Source organism: Stegostoma tigrinum, chromosome 14 (genome assembly GCF_030684315.1).
Source record: "Stegostoma tigrinum isolate sSteTig4 chromosome 14, sSteTig4.hap1, whole genome shotgun sequence".
Classification (NCBI taxonomy): domain Eukaryota; kingdom Metazoa; phylum Chordata; class Chondrichthyes; order Orectolobiformes; family Stegostomatidae; genus Stegostoma; species Stegostoma tigrinum.
Window position 1 is genome coordinate 59579845 of NC_081367.1, and position 19339 is coordinate 59599183.

General features: G+C 43.0%; 1 protein-coding gene across 2 annotated transcripts in view; it reads left to right on the plus strand.

Moving 5' to 3' along the window:
- The window catches only part of LOC125457653 (segment polarity protein dishevelled homolog DVL-3), a 114586-nt gene that overhangs the window by 27945 nt on the left and 67302 nt on the right, over nucleotides 1–19339 (plus strand). For both annotated transcript variants that reach the window (XM_048542186.2, XM_048542185.2), the window contains exons 2-3: nucleotides 4755–4824; nucleotides 8918–9039. In XM_048542186.2, the coding sequence (XP_048398143.1) occupies nucleotides 4755–4824; nucleotides 8918–9039 (192 nt within the window). The remainder of the gene's footprint in view (nucleotides 1–4754; nucleotides 4825–8917; nucleotides 9040–19339) is intronic.

Genomic DNA, 19339 nt, shown 5'->3' on the forward strand with positions numbered 1-19339 from the left:
ATCTTAGTCTCAGCATGGATGCCATTGTAGTTGAAGAATGTTGTCCTTAGATGGTGAAAGACAGGGCTTGCAGATTGGATGTGATGTTGAATCTACGCATCAATGGTAGCCTTAGATGAGAGGTAGCTTCCCAGGTATGGGAAATGTTCCATATTTGGGAGGATAATGGAAGGATGGAATGGAACTTGCCCTGGGGCAGTTCGGTAAAGGACTTGAATCTTCTTGAAGTTGAGACTGAGACCAATTCTTTGTATACTTCTGCGCAGGAGTTCAGCAAGGTTTAATGATTCTTTTCTGAGACAACGGAGATGACGTTGTTCTCCATTTACTGAAGTCCCACAAACTTCCACAAAGTTCAGTATCGTTTTTATCTTAGATTTTGAAAAATTCCCTGTCCATCTGTCGACAAAACCCACACCATTGAAGAACTTGTTCTTAACAAGATGAAGAATGGTGGTGATGAACCTGGGGAAAAGGATGGGGGTGATGGCACATCCTTATGTGATCCCTGTGATAGTGTTAGGTTAGACCTCAGGGGATTCTGATAGATTAACTTGGTGAGGACTGTTGCTGACATCTTGTCATGGAGGGGTTAGAGGATATTGATGAATTTCTATGTACAGCCAGATTCTGAGATTGAGTTTGACATTGTCCAGACCTCACATAATCCCACTGGATGCAGTTTATCAGCTAAGTTGGTGACAGAACAGACTATTTTTAGTGAACTGTTCCTAGCTTCTTCCCTGAGCAGGGCGAGCAGTGACAAGGGCTGCTCAGTTGTGAAGAAAGCTACCAAAATGTGCTCCTGTTCCTAGTCCAAAAGTGAAATGACAGAATCAACTGCTAACATGTGGATCAGAAGCTAGGGACTTCCAGATCTCTCAGTCCTGTCCCTGTCAATTGTGCCAATAACCAGTGATTGTGTCATGTGTGGGGGCATTGAATTCATCTATTTGGATGCCTTGTGTGGGATGACTTTTAATGTGGGAATGCTGTAGCATTCCTTAAGGAGTGGGTCCTTAACAACAGGTAAATCCAGTTCCAATGGTGAGGAAACCTCAACAACTGGGGTTCTCCCTACTGCTACAGCCTTCATCCACTGTCACAGCCATTGAGAATACCTTCCACCTAGATCACCATTGAGGACTTATTTTGGGTTGTGCTTGGCCTGTCTCCTCCCCTGCAACCCTCCCACCATGGGTGGTCCTGTGTGGATTTGAAAAGTCCTCATGGCATCACACTTGGGATCAACAGAACAGCCCAAGATCTTCAGAGCACAAAGGTGGCAATCCATAGAAAGGCAAGAATCAAGGTAGGTTTATGGTACAGAAAGAAATTACTCGACCCAATGCACTTTGGTCATGTTGGTTTAAAATGAATAACTTAAAATGCTAATTTTTTTTCTGTCTCCGGAGCTGCTGCCTGACCTGCTAAGTATTTCTAGCATTCTCTCTTTTTATTTCAGATTTTTGCCAAACACAGTGTTTGCCTGTGTAACATTGCATCTATGCTGTGTTGCAATATGTGATTATTACTGTTCACCCAACAACGTTCCAAAAACAGAGGCTGAACTGGTCATATATTGCCATCTGGGTCAGTAGTCTGATCGGATTAAAATTCCACTCCAGTGACTCAAGCCCAGTCAAAGAAGGAAAGAAAATAGTCAGCAAATCTAAAGCTAATTCTAAACTCTAATTCTAAAGCTTTACATAGTAATCTTGGGCCCTTTTGATAAAAAATAAAATGTCAGGTGTTTTGGCAATTCTGACTGAAACGGGACAACAGAAAGCTTTGGACAAGATTGTAGGAAAGAAAAGATATGCATTTGTGCAGCATCTTTCATGATCTCAGAAGATCCCAACATGCTTCACAACAATTGACATGTTTTTCAATTGTGGGAACTATTGTCATGCAGGATGTTATGGAGAAGGGGAGGTTAAATGAAAGAAAATTCTTGATATTCACCTTATAAATAACAAGTAATAATTTATTGTTTTAACCTTAACAGTGTACAAATTAACAGAATGACTACCAACCAAACAATTCCCCTTCAACTACTAACTATTCCCTAACTGAACTAAATTCTACTGGAATGCTGTTCCAGTAAACATGATGCTCATTTATATAAACACAAGTAATAAGAAAATAAATTAAAACTTAATCTCTCAAAGCCTACATGCCTTTCTTCTGCTGTTCTCAAGACATAAATGCCTTTTCTCTACTGATCCAGCTGTCAGGGATGTTTCCTGTGTAAAGTCGTCTGAGAAGACTCTTGGCTAGAAGCACTACAGCACCTTTTATGCAGGGATGGTACTTTCTTAGAGAGTTTAACAATTTCTTGTGACAGCTAGATGCTTATTTCTTAGATGGCAGTTCGCTGTCACACCGATTTTCAAAAACCCTCTCCTTTTATACCTTGGATGACATATCAATCTGTTCACAATAACATTGCTCTAAGGTTGTCAGAGCCATTAGATTTAAATTCAATGGGTTTTCAATTGCTAAGTACTTGGTTTACATTAATTGGCTGATTTTTAGCTAAATGCCAAGATATCAAAACAAGCCCAAGCTTTCCAATCACACAGCCAATTGATACATGTTTCAATGTCAGAATTGGCTGTATACCTTCAGCGATGTGCAGAATTTTTTCTATAAATCTCTAAACTTAGAAAAACATTTTACCTCTTAAAGGAGCCATACACTCTTTCCCCCTTACTTTTTACAAACAAATCTTTGCTTCCTGTCTTCAAATTCACGATTACTGCACACTTCTTCATAGAAGAAAGCATGCAGCTAATTTGCACATAGCAAGCTCCCACAAAGCGGTCTTTGTGTATCCTTGTACATGAATCGAAGAAAATTAACACAGAAGTACCCAGCCATTTAATAAGAGAAATATTATGGCAGCTTTTATGCATGGGGTTTGGAATGCACAGGGAAAGATGTCTTGATGGATAGCCACATCCTGAGAACTGTGTAATGCTTTGGTTATGTTACGTAAAGAAGAATGTATTCACCTTGGAGAGAGTGCAAACAAAGCTCACTAGAAGAATCCTAGAATTGTCCTCTGCAGAATGACAGGTTATAATGGGCATTATTCTCCAATGTTTAGAAATATGATGTGATCTTATTGAAATTATTAAATTCTTCTGGATTTGACAGGGAAAATGCTGAGAAGCTGTTCCCTGTACAGGGTGGGGACAAGTCTAACTTGGAACCGGAGTGTCGGTTTAATGGATCAGCTGTTTGAGACTCTGATGAGAAATTTCTTCACTCAGTGGGTTGTGAATATTTCTGGTTATTCACCCCAAAGGTCTTTGGAGTCGCTATTGATCTGAATGTTTTAGACTGAGTTTGGTAAATATTTGGGCACTAAGGGAATCGAAGAATATGTGGTTGGGTGGGAAAGTAAGACTGAAGTAGATGATAATGTATAATCTTCCTGAATGATGAAATTGGCTTGAGGGGCCAAATGGCTTGCACTTGCTCCTGTTTCTTATGTACTTCAACAGTAATGTGATGATAACTGGACCATATATTTGTTGACCAGAACACCAAGAAAAACTAGCGAGTTTTGAGAAGATTTGTAGCTCAGATTGAGGTTCTGGGTGTGAGTTTGCTCGCTGAGCTGGAAGGTTAGTTTTCAGACGTTTCGTCACCATTCTAGGTAACATCATCAGTGAGCCTCCGACGAAGCACTGGTGTTATGTCCCACTTTCTATTTATCTGGTTAGGTTTCCTTGGGTTGGTGATGTCATTTCCTGTGCTGGTGATGTCATTTCCTGTTCTTTTTCTCAGGGGATGGTAGATTGATTTGGAGCCAATGTGTTTGTTGATGGAGTTCCGGTTGGAATGCCATGCTTCTAGGAATTTTCGTGCATGTCTCTGTTTGGCTTGTCCTAGGATGGATGTGTTGTCCCAATCGAAGTGGTGTCCTTCCTCATCTGTATGTAAGGATACGAGTGATAGTGGGTCATGTCGTTTTGTGGCTAGTTGATGTTCATGTATCCTGGTGGCTAGCTTTCTGCCAGTTTGTCCAATGTAGTGTTTGTCACAGTTCTTGCAAGGTATTTTGTAGATGACGTTCGTTTTATTTGTTGTCTGTATAGGGTCTTTTAAGTTCATTAGCTGCTGTGTTGGTGGGTTTGTGGGCTACCCTGATGCCAAGAGATCCGAGTAGTCTGGCAGTCATTTCGGAAATGTCTTTGATATAGGGGAGAGTGGTTATGGTTTCTGAGCCCGTTTTGTCTGTTTGTTTGGGTTTATTGCTGAGGAATCGGTGGACTGTGTTCATAGGTCCCCATTCCTTTTTTTGAATGGTTTGAAGTGTCGTTGGAAAGAATTAAATGGAAATCCCTCAGTATAACATCGGAGAATCAGAAGATGAAATGCCACAAATAGGGGTTTGAATCTACAATGTTCTGATTCATCAGTGAGGGCTATTTGCAATGAGCCAAGGCTAATAAGCAATTGGACAGCAGATTGGAGTACCACCCCTCAGTATCATCCCTTGATATCTAACTCTGTGGGAATAGCTTAAACAAGATCCAGATTTTTCTTGGTTGGGAGTAACAAGAGAGGCATTTTAGATTAGGGTCTCCAGGGATAGGCATTTTTTCATTGTTCCTGGTCAGAGTCTCTGTGGAAGGGTCTTAAACTTGACTGTTAACTGCCTTCTTACAATCTTTCGGTTCAGGAAAACAAAACATGGTCGTTGCTGCAGTAAAATTAACACCATCTCCTTATCCCTGCAGGGTTGTAAAGGAAGAGATATCGGATGACAATGCCAAGTTGCCATGCTTCAATGGTCGAGTTGTGTCATGGGTGAGTTAATCTTTCACTTTAGTTGGTTTGTGATCTCAAAAACAGCAGTGTATATAGAAGGACACGGATACAGGCAATTTGCAGGTGTCATAGTAAGTGCATTGTGCAGCCATCACCATTTGCTCACTGTATAAAGCAATGTGGCTTTGTAGTCCCTCAGCCACCTACTGTGGAACATTTTGAGCTGGTGTAGCTCCTTTCGGTTCATACTTGGGGTCTTTAGGACACTGGGGATGGACCGGACCATTGTTGGAGACCCAGTTGCAATCTATCACAATGGTGCAAGTGGACAGGTAGGAATTCCTGTATTTTCCTGAGGCAGATAAGAGAAGACTTGGTTTGTGGCAGGGGGAGCAAGGGCATCTAGCCCTGCACTGCCAGTGGGCACTAATTCACCCTGTACCCTCTATTGAGCTACTCCTAGAATAATAGAACACCTGCAGTGTGGAAACGGGCCATTCAGCCCATCGGTTCCACACCACTTCTCCGAAGAGCAGCCCACTCAGATCCACCACCCCATCCCTGTAACCCTGCATTCCCATGTCTAATCCACCTCGCCTGCATATCCGTGCACACTATGGGCAATTTAGCATGGCCAATCCACCTCCCCTGTGAATCTTTGGACTGTGGAAGGAAACTGGGGCGCCAGAGGAAACCCACACAGACATAAAGAGAATGTGCAAGCTCCACACAGACAGTTGCCCGTGGCTGAAATTGAACCCGGGTCCCTGGCGCTGTAAAGCAGCAGTGCTACCCACTGAGCCACCATGTCGCCCCATACTGTATGGTTCTGGATCATTACAGTACAACCAGTGGCCCTGCCACACAAGTCTCTAGTACCTTTGTTACCATCGCAGCTCCAACATCACAGATGGAGGCTTGTTTTAACGGACAGTGTTTTTATGTCATATAAACTGGTGGAGGAGAAGATAATCAAGGATAGGCTGCATGCTTATCTTAAAACTAACATTGTTTAACCAGGAGTAGGCCATTCAGCCCACTGAGTTTTCTCCTCCAATCAATGAGATCACGGCTGATCTGGTAATCCTCAACTCATTTTTATTACACCCTCTGGCCCTAGAATTTCCCACAAGTTAAAAGAAATTTCTAGAAGTTCTAGCTTCCAAAAAGTACGCACTACTCAACCTCTTCTTATAAGAGAAAATCTGGAATCAACTAAGTGACTCTTCCCTAGACTGCTTTCAATGCCAGTATATCTGTTCCAAACTACGTTTCTCACTCTAAAACTGCTAAATGTTACTACATTATGGTCACTGTTCCCCAGGGGATCCCTTTCTCTGAGATCATTTATTAAACCTGCTTCATCACACGTTACCAGATCCAAAGTATCCCTGGTTTCTGGTTGGATCTGCAATATATTGTTCTAGGAGACTGCCCTAAATACAGTCTATGAATGCATTCTTGTGGCTTCCTTTGACAATTCAGTTTACCCTATCTGCATTAAAAGGTTAAAATCACCAATGATTAATGCACTGTTTCTTTTTACATGCCCTCACTATCTCGTAGTTTATTCTCTGTCCTCTGGACAGAGTTAAGGAGCCTATAGACTATCCCCACTTGTGTCTGCTTTCTCTTGTTATTTCCTGCACCCATATGGATTCTATGATCATCTGATTCTAGATCACCTAGATCATTTCTGGCTGTCATACTTATTCCAACTTGTACTAACAAAGCTGTTCTCTCCCTGCCTTTTGAAAAATCATGTCCCCCGAATACTTAGTTCCCTTATAACCTCATAACCATGCCTCCATAATGACATTCACGCTAAGTATTGTTATATGGGGTAATCTTATACCAGGTGCTGACTGATAGTTACCTTGGGTAATAACAACTTATCTTTCTCCTTCCTGTGTTTATATTCATGTCCATGTCTGTGTCTTCCATAGAATCATATATCACAAGCCAAAAGGACACTCATCAATTTTTATAGATGCACCATAGAAAGCATTCTATCCGGATGATTCACACCTCAGTATGGCAATTGCTCTGCTTAAGACTACAGAAATTACAGAGAGTTGTGAACACAGCCCAGTCTGTCAGACAAACCAGCCTTCCTTCTATTGACTCCATCTACACTTCACACTGCCTCAGAAAAGCAGTCAACATAATCATAATCCCTCCCACCCTCTTCCACCAGACAGACAATACATAAGTTTGAAAACATGTACCAACAGATTGAAGAACAGCTTCTTTCCTGCTGTCATGAGAGTTACGAACAGACCCCTCATATGTTCGAGTTGCTCTTTCTCTGCACTTTCTCTGTTACGGTAGCTATTTTGCATTCCGTTATACCCTGAAGTATTTATATAAAGTATGATTGTCTAGTTAACATGCAAAAAACAATCATTTTCACTACATCTCAGTACTTGTGGCAACAATAAATCAAATATTCAAATGTGCACCATTCTGTGTTAATTCTGGATTGTTCTAACAATGCCCACACTGATAGTTACATGCAGTGACATACAGTGCCATGAGATCTCGGCAAGAATGCTTCAGGGTGCTATTACCATTACATGATAGCATCCTCCCTGAGCTCCATAGCAAAAAGTTGGTTCTAGTTCAGTGTCTCTCTCTGGTTTAGACAGCAGGTCATGGAGCATCTCAGGGAAATGTTCTGGTTTGATCATGCTGTGGGACAGTGACATTTATCTCATGAATCAGAGACTTGATCTGGACTTCAGCCTTTATACTTAAGACTATTGTGTGAAGTCTTTGTTGGCAAAAGGATTAGGGAATCAAGGCATGTACCTGGAGTTAAGATGCAGGTCAGCTATTATTATATGTTGGTATAGATTTGACAGGCTGAATGGTCTTATGTAAGAATTTATTTATTCTGTCTGCAATCAGACAATGACAAAAAGAGAGCAGTTTTCCCATTTGTGTCTTTGTCAGCTTTATGAAGGAGTGTCCCATTTATCCCGCAGAGTAGATTAGGACAAAGAGTGATTTACATTTATGTAGCATCTTGTGGAGAGTATGCACTGCTACCATTGTATGTCAGTGCTGCAGGATATGTCATTGCATTAATGATAATTATTGTGAGGACCGTATCTTTTTGTGTTTTTAAATCTGTGGACTGAAATGAGATTGAACTGTCCTGAAACTACTGGATGAAAGGGTGGCTGCAGTTTTGAAAAACAAGTAACCTGACTGTTGGAACAAGCAGGAAGTGAAGTTTGAATTGCAGGCAATTTGGAGCTGAGGGTGTGTATCGAAGCAGCTTTTGCTGCCAACAAGAAATTTTTGGTCTATTGATGAGTGACCAGTTATCAATGACAGAGATCTGTATGCCTGCCAACAACTGTGATTGGTTCTGTGGTAACGGAACATCTTGGAGCTAGGAGCAAACTGCAGAGAGGGAAGTGTCTTGTTCTTCTTCAGCTTGGAATCAGTCTCTCTGTTCCCTGTAGTCAAAGCTTACTGTACTGTTAACCTGCAGAAACCCGCTTTATCCTTCCTGGAACAGTTGTTGTAAGCTCTGAATTTTAACTGATGAGTCAGAGACTTTGTATAAGTGAACCAGCCGCCTTCTGTCTCTCAAACCACTGCAACCATCAGGAGAAAGATGGCTGAAGCAATCTGTTAGCCAACAGAGGAGTCATAAAGATCATTTAATAACTAGAACCTGGGAAGAAAGACCGTTGAACTATCTTTCCTATTTTTTCTCTCTGCCCATTATTGATTCTATCCTGTTTGTATGTTTGTGAGTGAGAGAGAGGAGAATTTGTAAAGAGGATTAGAGATTATGTTAATTGTATCATATGCCAGCAGTTTATAACTACTTTATCTGTCGATGGAGTTGAATTACCTGTAAGAGATAGTAATTTTTGTTGGTCTGTTCTTCCTATAAAGTAACTAAGTCAGATACATTGTGGAATTCTGCATATTTTGTAAAATCTTTAAATATTTGTTTGCATCTCTTCCTCTAGAATGCAACTCCATGTCCACCCTTTTGCTGTGAAGCATCTTAGCATGATTATCATGTAAAAAGAATTGCAGGAAAGTGTAAGTTGGTGCTCTTTCAAAGTCGAGTGCTACTGTGCTGATTTGGTTTACTTTTGTCTTCTAGTTGGTGTCTGCAGAAGGTTCCCACTCGGATACTGGATCCACATGTGCAGACAGCCAGTCGGATTTGCCACCTCCCATTGAGCGAACTGGGGGCATCGGTGATTCACGACCACCCTCCTTCCAGTAAGTACACTAGGCAGGTCTATATTAACAACTAGGACTCATGCTGTGCTTGCATTTTCTTTCAGAAAGTGAGCAGTGTGTTGATATTTGATAGAACCAAGACCCTGCTTAGGGTTCAAAGAACAGGGTGCTCTCTCTAACCATTACCCCTTGTCTTTCAATGCCATTACCATTGCTGAATTTCCTCCCTGTGATCAATTCCATTTACAAAAGAAAATCTGGTTCACTAATACCTTTTAAGAAAGGAGATGTCAGTATCTTATCTGATGTCACACAACACCGGGTTATAGTCCAAATGGGTTTATTTGAAATCACAAGCTTTTGGAGGGTAGCCTCTTTATCTGGGCTATGCTCTGAAAGCTTTTAATTTCAAATAGATCTGTTGGACTATAGCCTGGTGGCGTGTGACTTCTGACGTTTCCCACCCCAGTCCAACACTGGCATCTCTACGTCACAGCCCTTTGCTGGTAAGTCCTATCTGTGATTCCAAACCTACAACAATGCAGTTGAGTCTCAGCCTCCCTCTGAAATTACCTCAGAAGCCGTTCAGTTCAAGGACAATGAGTGACGGGTAACAAATGCTGCCCTTATGATTGAGTGTGAGTGATAATGGGAACTGCAGATGCTGGAGAATCCAAGATAATAAAATGTGAGGCTGGATGAACACAGCAGGCCCAGCAGCATCTCAGGAGCACAATTGCTGCCCTTATGATTGATGCCCACACCCACACGTAAGAATAAAATAAACATTTGTTAGCCTTGCTATAATCCAAGCTGATGTTAATACTGGACAAATAAGACCATAAATTTTTGTTTCTTTTTAACTATGAAAGTCAGTTATGGAATCCATTTACAATAGCTCGTAAGTATACTTTTAAAACAAAGAGTAATGTGTTTTATTTTAAAAAAACACAAAGGATAACATGCTGGACAAAAAAAAGGCTGGTTTTCATTACAAATGCCAGAAAAGGATTCAAACCTTCACTATTTCTTTTTCCCAGCAATATCTTTAGAAAAACCTAATGTGGTGAAGATTCACTATTATCTTCACATTACCGCTTTTTATTAAGGCTGGCACAGCTACAGCTGGTTTCCTTCCTTCAATTTCCTGTGTATTTGGTAGATGCTTTTCTTCAGCTGATATCTTTCCCTGAAAAACACAATACAAACTGCAAACTGAACTCATTATTGCTCTAGTGTTAGAGAAAACACAGCAGTTCCCTAAACTTAGTTTCCAGCAGTATTTCAGGATTTCGAATTGGAAAGTTGAATCCTCCTGTTTCCACTTCCTGCCATTATTTCTATTTCTCTCTCTCTCTCTCTCTCTCTCTCTCTCTCTCTCTCTCTCTCGCACACATGCTCGCGCACCTGGATTTTTCGTTCTGTTGTGTCCATGGGTCCCTGTCACTAGGCAACAGCAGTTTTTATTTGAACACTTTTTTTAATGAACTAAACCAGTGACACCTTCTCTTCAGTACAAGTGTTGTAAAATCTCATGAAAATTAAACAAAACCATATTCTCCCTATTCTTAACACAAAATATAAATTTAATTTATAAGTTATACATTGTTCCTAATAACATATTAAATTCCAGGGAACATCACCATCACCTGAGAAACTTTTCTTGTAATTTAACCTCAAGGTTTATATATTATTTGGAGAAATTGACCTGTGCTCCTCCTAAGGCCAGTACATCCTTCTAAAGTGTGGAATGTCATGACATGCTGATCATGTCATCGAGTTATAAAGTAATACAGCTAAGAAACAGGCCCTTTGGCCTAAACTGGCCCATGGTCACCATGGTGCCCGCTCAGCTAGTTCTGATTGATTGCATTTGGTCCTTATCCCCTAAATCCTTCCCATCCATGTACCTATCCAAATGTCTTTTAAATGTTGCTATTGTACCTGCCTCAATCACTGCGTCTGGCAGCCCATTCCATGCATGCACCACTCTCTGTAAGCTGATGCTTCACAGCTCCTCTTTAATCTTTCCCCTCTCACCTTAAACCTATGCCATCTAGTTTTCAATTCCTCATCCCTGGGGAGAAAAAGACTATATGTATTCATCTTATCTATGCCCCTCATGATTTTACACACTTCAGTCAGTCTCCCCTCATTCTCCTTTGTTCCAAGGAATAAAGTCCTATCTTGGCCAACCTCTCCCTGTAACTCAGGCCTACTAATCCTGGTAACATGCACTTTCTACCTACTAGCATCATCCCCGCCTCCTTGACCTGTCCATCTTCCCTCACACTGACCTGCCCCTCCCTCCCAACTGACCAACCCCCATCCCAGCTCCCTACCTACACTCACATTTACTGGCTCCATTCCCACTTCCCTGACCTGTCCGTCTTCTCTCTAACGATCTGCTCCTCTATCCACCTTTCATCATCGCCTCCACCTTTCTCTATTTATTTCAGAGACCCCTTTCCTTTCCCCATTTCTGAAGAAGGGTCCAGCCCCGAAACATCAGCTGTCCTGCTCCTCTGATGCTGCCTGGCCTGCTGTGTTCATCCAGCTCTACGCCTTGTTATCTCATCATCCTTGTAAGTCGTCTTTGCAAACTTTGCAGTTTAACTATATCTTTCCTATAACAGAGTGACTAAAACTGTACGCAATATTCCAAGTGCAGCTTCACCAGCAACTTATACAACTGTGACATAACATCCCAACTCCTATGATCAGTGCCTCGACCAATGAAAGCTAGCATGCTAAATGCCTTCTTCACCACCCTACCTGTGACACCATTTTTAATGAACTATGTTCTTATACGCCTAGGTCCCTATGTTCCACAACACTCCTCAGGTCCTTACCGTTTATTGTATACATCCTACCATGTCTTGACTTTCCAAAATGCAACACCTCACACATATCCGGAATGAATTGCATTTGCTAATCCTTAGCCAACTTGCCCATCTGATCAAGATCCTGTGTAATTTTTGATATCCTTCCTCACTATCAACAATACCTCCTAATTTTATATCCTCTGCAAACTTACTGATCATGCCTCGTACATGCATACCCAGATCCTTTACCTAAATAACAAAGGTACCAGCAGTGACCCCTGTGGCGCACTACTAGTCACAGGCCTCCAGTCTGAGAAACAACCTTCAACCATCACCCTCTGCTTCCTACCATTGAGGCAGTTTTGAATCCAATTAGCTAGCTCTCCCTGGATCCCATGCAACCTAACCTTCATTACTAAGCTTCCATGCAGGACCTTGTCAAAGGCCTGACTAAAGTCCATATCAACAACATCCACTGCCCTACCCTACTCTATCCTCTTGGTTTCCCCTTCGAATAACTCTGAAAGATTTGTCAGACATGACTTCCTGCGTACAAATTTATGCTGACTATCCCTAATCAGACCTTGACTATAGAAAAATTAGTTGATCCTGTCCCTCAGTATCCTCTCCAATAACTCGCCTACCACTGATGTCAGGCTCACTGCCCTTTAGCTCCCTGGCTTGTCATTGCTACCTGTCTTACACAAGGGAACAAAATTAGCCACCTTCCAGTCTTCTAGAACTTCACCAGTGGCAAAAGATGAAGCAAAAATCTCTGCAATTTCTTCCCTAGTTCTCCATAATGTCCAATGATGGACTTGATCAGGCCCAGGGGATTTATTCACCTGAATGCACTTTAAGGTTGCAAACACCTTCTCTCTGGTAATATGTACATTGTCCAAAACATTCCCACTTGATTCCTGTATTTCCATAACATCCATGATTCTCTCCTCTGTAAAAACTGAAGAGAAATATTCATTAAAATTTCCCCCATCTCCTGTGGCCACGCTGATCTTGAGATATTTTTCTGTGATCAAAACACTATATAAATGCAAAGTGTGGAGCTAGATGAACACAGCAGGCCAAGCAGCATCTCAGGCGCACAAAAGCTGACGTTTCGGGCCTAGACCCTTCATTAGAGAGGGGGATGGGGAGAGGGAACTGGAATAAATAGGGAGAGAGGGGGAGACGGACTGAAGATGGAGACAAAACAAGATAGGCAGAGAGGAGAGTATAGGTGGGGGGGTAGGGAGGGGATAGGTCAGTCCAGGAAAGAGGGACAGGTCAAGGAGGCGGGATGAGGTGGTAGATAGGAAATGGAGGTGCGGCTTGAGGTGGGAGGAAGGGATGGGTGAGAGGAAGAACAGGTTAGGGAAGCAGAGGCAGGCTGGGCTGGTTTTGTGATGCAGTGGGGGGAGGGGAAGAACTGGGCTGGTTTTGGGATGCAGCAGGGGAAGGGGAGATTTTGAAGCTTGTGAAGTCTACATTGATACCATTGGGCTGCAGGGTTCCGAAGCAGAATAGGAGTTGCTGTTCCTGCAACCTTTGGGTGGCATCATTGTGGCACTGCAGGAGGCCCATGATGGACATGTCGTCTGAGGAATGGGAGGGGGAGTTGAAATAGTTCGCGACTGGGAGGTGCAGTTGTTTGTTGCGAACCGAGCGGAGGTGTTCTGACCTTGCATATCAAGCAGATGTTCACCTACACATCTGCCATTGTGGTATATTGTATCCACTGCACCCCATGTGGCTACCTCTACATTGGGGAAACCAAGCGGAGGCTTGGGGACCGCTTTGCAGAACACCTCTGCTCGGTTCGCAACAAACAACTGCACCTCCCAGTCGCGAACCATTTCAACTCCCTCTCCCATTCCTCAGACGACATGTCCATCATGGGCCTCCTGCAGTGCCACCATGATGCCAGCCGAAAGTTGCAGGAACAGCAACTCATATTCCACTTGGGAACCCTGCAGCCCAATGGTATCAATGTGGACTTCACAAGCTTCAAAATCTCCCCTTCCCCTACTGCATCCCAAAACCAGCCCAGTTCTTCCCATCCCCCCACTGCATCACAAAACCAGCCCAGCTCGTCCCCTCCCCCCCCACTGCATCACAAAACCAGCCCAGCCTGTCTCTGCTTCCCTAACCTGTTCTTCCTCTCACCCATCCCTTCCTCCCACCTCAAGCCGCACCTCCATTTCCTACCTACCACCTCATCCCGTTTCCTTGACCTGTCCATCTTCTCTGGACTGACCTATCCCCTCCCTACCTCCCCACCTATACTCTCCTCTCTGCCTATCTTGTTTTCTCTCCATCTTCGGTCTGCCTCCCCCTCTCTCCCTATTTATTCCAGTTCCCTCTCCCCATCCCCCTCTCTGATTAAGGGTCTAGGCCCGAAACGTCAGCTTTTGTACTCCTGAGATGCTGCTTGGCCTGCTGTGTTCATCCAGCCTCACATTTTATTATCTTGGATTCTCCAGCATCTGCAGTTCCCATTATCACTATATAAATGCAGATTGTTAGTTCTTCAGTATATGTTCATTGGCTGTATAAATGATTACTGTAGTTCTCCTGGGAGGTAGTGGCAATTTAGTAATGCCACTGAACGCCAGGCTAATGTTCTGGAAACATGGGTTTGAATCCTACCAAGGCAGATGGTGCAACTCAAATGCAATTAAAATCTGGAATTTAAAACAAGCCTAATGACCACTGTTTTATCAAGACCCATCTGTTTCACTGTTGCCCTTAAGGGAAGGAAATCTGCCATCGTTACCTGGTCTGGCCTTACATTTGACTTCAGACCCACAGCAATGTAACATAAAACAAAGAGTTGTGGATGCTGAATATCTGAAATGAAAATAGGAAATGCTGGAGAAACTCAGCAGGTCTGGCAGCATCTGTGGAGAGAAAGCAGACTTAACATCACAAAGTCTAGTGACCCATCTTCAGAAGTGATAATAGCTAGGAAAGCTCGTATTTATCTTGATGACAGGGGATGGGGCGGTGAGAGTGGGGGGCAGAGAAGTGAGTGGATAGGTGGACACAGAGCCTAGAGAGGGTGATAAACAGTTATGCAGACAAAGGGATGGTTGATAGTAAGACAAGGAAGGGGAAAAGCTGATAGTGGGGACTGTAGGTAGGTGAAGATAACTTGGGCTGCTTTAAGCATTGCCAACCTATCACTGAGCCTGGGACTTGAGAGTGGATAAAGGACACAGAAGGAGGTGGCCAGACCCTAAAATTTATTGAACTCGATATTCAGTCCTGAAGGCTATAGCGCCCCCAAGTGAAAAATGAGATGCTGTTCTTCCAGCTTGCACTGAGGCTCGCTGGAGTACTGCAACAAGTCTGAGACAAAGATATTGGCTAGAGAATATGGTCATGTGTTGAAGTGGATGAGTGAATGTGTTGAGTGAATCCTTCTCCAGGGGATTAGATAGGGTGGACAGTGAGAGTCTTTTTCTGAGGATGATGATGTCAGCTTGTACGAGGGGGCATAGCTACAAATTGAGGGGTGATAGATTTAAGACAGATGTCAGAGGCAGGCTCTTTACTCAGAGAGTGGTGAGGGTGTGGAACGCCCTGCCTGCCAATGTAGTTAACTCAGCCACATTAGGGGCATTTAAACAGTCCTTGGATAAGCGTATGGATGATGATGGGATAGTGTAGGGGAATGGGCTTAGATTAGTTCACAGGTTGGCGCAGCATTGAGGGCCGAAGGACCTGTTCTGCACTGTAATGTTCTATGTTCTAGGTGGCAGGCAACTGGAAGCTCAGGGTCTTTTTTTTTATGGAAATAACATTGATGTTCTGCAAAACAGTCAATAAGCCTCAATCAAGTGGCTGGCTCTTAACTACCCTGTGGGTAATTAGGGATTAGCAATGACTGCTAGCTGAGCCAGCAACACCCACACACCACAAATGACTTTTTAAAATAAAACACAAAGTCTATTGCTGTATTTATGATTGGCCTTGAGAGCTTCCAGAGCAATGCTTCCCCTGTTCTTCTACAGATAAAGTTTGAGTAAAGGGAAACTTCAGCGACCAAATGGCAATTATGGGGTTAATCCAGCTGCATGGCTGAAGGGCTTTGGAGATTTATTATTTAATACCTGGCAACAAGACATCACATTCCCAGGGGTGGGAGGGGTGGTTATCTGAATGATGTGTCTAAAATATTCAAACAATTTGACATTGTACTTCCAAAGAAACTGTGGAAGGAATTGAAAATATGAGAATGCAACCCAAAAGATGAAAATTTAGCTATTCAGGAGGGGAATCAGAGAATTCATCATTCGCACGGTGGGCTGTGGAGATGAGGGCCTTTCCTTCCAAAATACTTTGGATTCTGAGTGTCAGTCAGGGGCTTTGTGATTTTCATGAATTGATTTTTGGTGGGTAAAGTTGTTTAATTGTATGTGATCAACACAGGTAACGTGAATTGAACTACAAATTACCCATGCAATTGATAATACCATTGCACTTTCAAAAGAAACTTTAATTTTCACAGGGGATTGGGATAAATAGTTGAAGGGAAGGAAATTACAGGGCTGTGAGAAAATGACAGGGAAATGGAGTTAATAGGATTGCTTTTTCAAAGGGCTAGGTCAGGCACAGTGGGCTGCATGGCTGTCTTCTGTGCTTTAAGTCTCTGACTCTTTTCAAGATTGATAACATGCAAGCATGTTCAGATGAGCTGTGTGAAGTGAACTTGCTCTCAAACCCCTTGCACTCCATTGCTGAGGCGCCAAACCTACTCCTTGTGGGGTGAAGGTACCAGACAGTGACAAGATGGAGCTCCCTGATTTTATGGGGTGAAAAGTGAGTGAGCCTCTCTGTGCCTGCGGGCAGTGGAGATCTCAAGCAGCTTCTCTCCGTTCAGTCATGACTGCTGAATAATTTCTTCAAACAGAAATGCAGTGGGAAGAGTTGGAAATGCTCCCTTTCGCTCTTTTTTTTTCTTTTCTTTGTGCTGCTATGTTAACCATCACTGCCTTCTTCCACCCCTTCCACCCCTTCCACCCCTTCCACCCCTTCCACCCCTTCCACCCCTTCCACCCCTTCCACCCCTTCCACCCCTTCCACCCCTTCCACCCCTTCCACCACTGCCACCACTGCCACCACTGCCTGCACTCTAATTGTGGCCTGGGCTCGAGGAATTTGCTGTTCTGTTTGCTGGCCAGTTTATTCCAGTCATTATCGGATTAGAGAGAACATGGTCCTGCTGCAGAAGCTGCATTGTGCCTGAGTTCCAAACATGACATTTATCTTATCATGTTACTGACAGAACTGAATGTCTCCTCTGTGGGGGGGCATGGTGATGTTGTAGCTAAACACAAGGCTGCTATGTTAGGCGCAAAACAAAAGGATGTGAGATATAATTAATAAAATGGAGTAGGCCCATTGGGTATCTTGACCCCAGTTTGCCATTCAGTACCCCATGGTGCATCTTCTACATAACTCCACTGTTCTGGGTATCTTTGTGTGTTTTCTTTCATTATTCCTGATGTAAGCGTCACTCAGCATTTATTGCCCAACCCTGAACGTCCTGGAGAGGGTGGTGTTAAGGTGTCTTTTTGAATGCATGACGGTCCATTTTGATGTAGGTACAGGTCCAAACAGGTTGACTAAACAAAAAACAACACTGGAATGTGCTGTCACAGAGTGAGTTGGAGGCAGATTCCGTTGTGGCTTCAAGAGGAAATTGGATCATTATCTGAAAAGAAGTTTGCTACAGGAATAACACTGGGAGTTGCACTCAGTGAGTTGCTCTTGTGGAGAGCCTGTATGCATAGTGATCTGAAGGGCCTCCTTTTATGCTATAAACACTCCATGATTCCATAACAATCGATCGTATAAAATCCCGTTCAGTAGACAATTCCAACAAGCTACAACAAACTGAGTGCGTGAAAATGTTCTCCTCCTTGCAGTCTTTTTAAAAATTATTCACTCATGAAATGTGAGCATTGCTGGCTGGGCCAGCACTTATTGCCCATCCCTAACTGTTCCTTGAAAAGGTGATAAAGTTGTCTTCTTGAACCACTGAAATCTGTTAGGTGTAGGTAAACCTGTGATGCTGTGAGAGAAGGACGTCTGGTTTTGACCCACTGTCACTGAAGGAATGGCAATATATTGCCAACCCAGGATGGTGTGCGCAGATTGGAGGAGAACTTGCTGGTGGTGAGGTTCCCACATATCTACTGCCCTTGTCCTTCTAGCTGACCGTGATGTGTGGTTTGAGGTGCTATCTCAGCAGACTTGGTAAATTTCTGCAGTGCTTCTTGTAAATGCTACTATGTGCATCACTGATGGAGGGTCTGAATGTTTGAGAAGGTAGTGTAAGTTGAGTGGGCTGCTTCGTCCTGGATGGTGTCAAGCTTCTTGAGTGTTGTTGGAACCACATTCATTCAGGCAAGTGTGGAGTTTCCAATCACATTCCTCATTTGTGCCTAGTAGATGGTAAATAGACTTTGGGCAGTCAGCAGGTGAGTTACTCGTTACAGCTCTGACCTACTCTTGTACTCGCTGTATTTATAGATTATCTCTATGCCAGCACCTCTTGGGGAGTTGGGAATGTAGTAATAATGTCACTTTACTAGTTTAATTTTCTGACAACATGGCAGATGTTGAAATTTGAATTCATTAAAATCTGGAATAGAAGCTCACCACTGGAAACTATATAACTGTGACTGATTGTTGCAAAAGCACATCTGTTTCACTACTGTCCTTTAAGGAAGGAAATCTGCTATTCTTATCAGGTCTGACTAACACATGATACCAGACTTACAGTAATATGGTTGACTCTAAACCGCTGTCTGGGCAAATAGGGATGGGCAATAAGTACTGGCCTAAACAGCAACACACACATCCCATGAATGATTATTTTTTTTGATGGCAAGTCATGTTCACCTTCTGTTCAATGGTAACCCCCAAGATGTTACTGGTGGGGACTGTTGCATTGGTGATGAGGAAGTATGTTTTTCCTCCCCTTTCGATTCCTCACCTGCTGCAGACCCAGTCTAGCTGTTATGTCCTCAGGACCCAACCAGCTCAGTCAGTGGTACTAATGCCAAGTCACTTGTGCTGTTAAACAACAAAGCCACCATCTCTCCTGCAAGAATATTTTCTGAGTCCTTGCCACCCTCAATGTTTCCTCCAAGTGTTGTTCAGCATCTCTGCTGAGTCTGTCCTGCTGGTGAGAGATGTATGGTGATACTCCAGGACAGTGGTGGTGTTCACTGGGACATTGTGAGTAAGGTGCTGTACTGTGATTCTAACTGTATCAGGTTGTTGCTTGACTAGTCTGTAATAAAGCTGTCCCAATGCTGGCATTAGTTCCCAGACATTATAAGGAACACGTTGCAGGTTTGACAGAGCTGAGCTTGCTGTGATTGTTTCTGGTGCCTTTGTCAATGGTCCATCCAATTTCATTCCTTTTCAGAGACTTTTTATCAGTTGAGACACCTGAATGCCTTGTTGGGTCATTTCAGAGGGCACTAAAAGATCAAGAATAC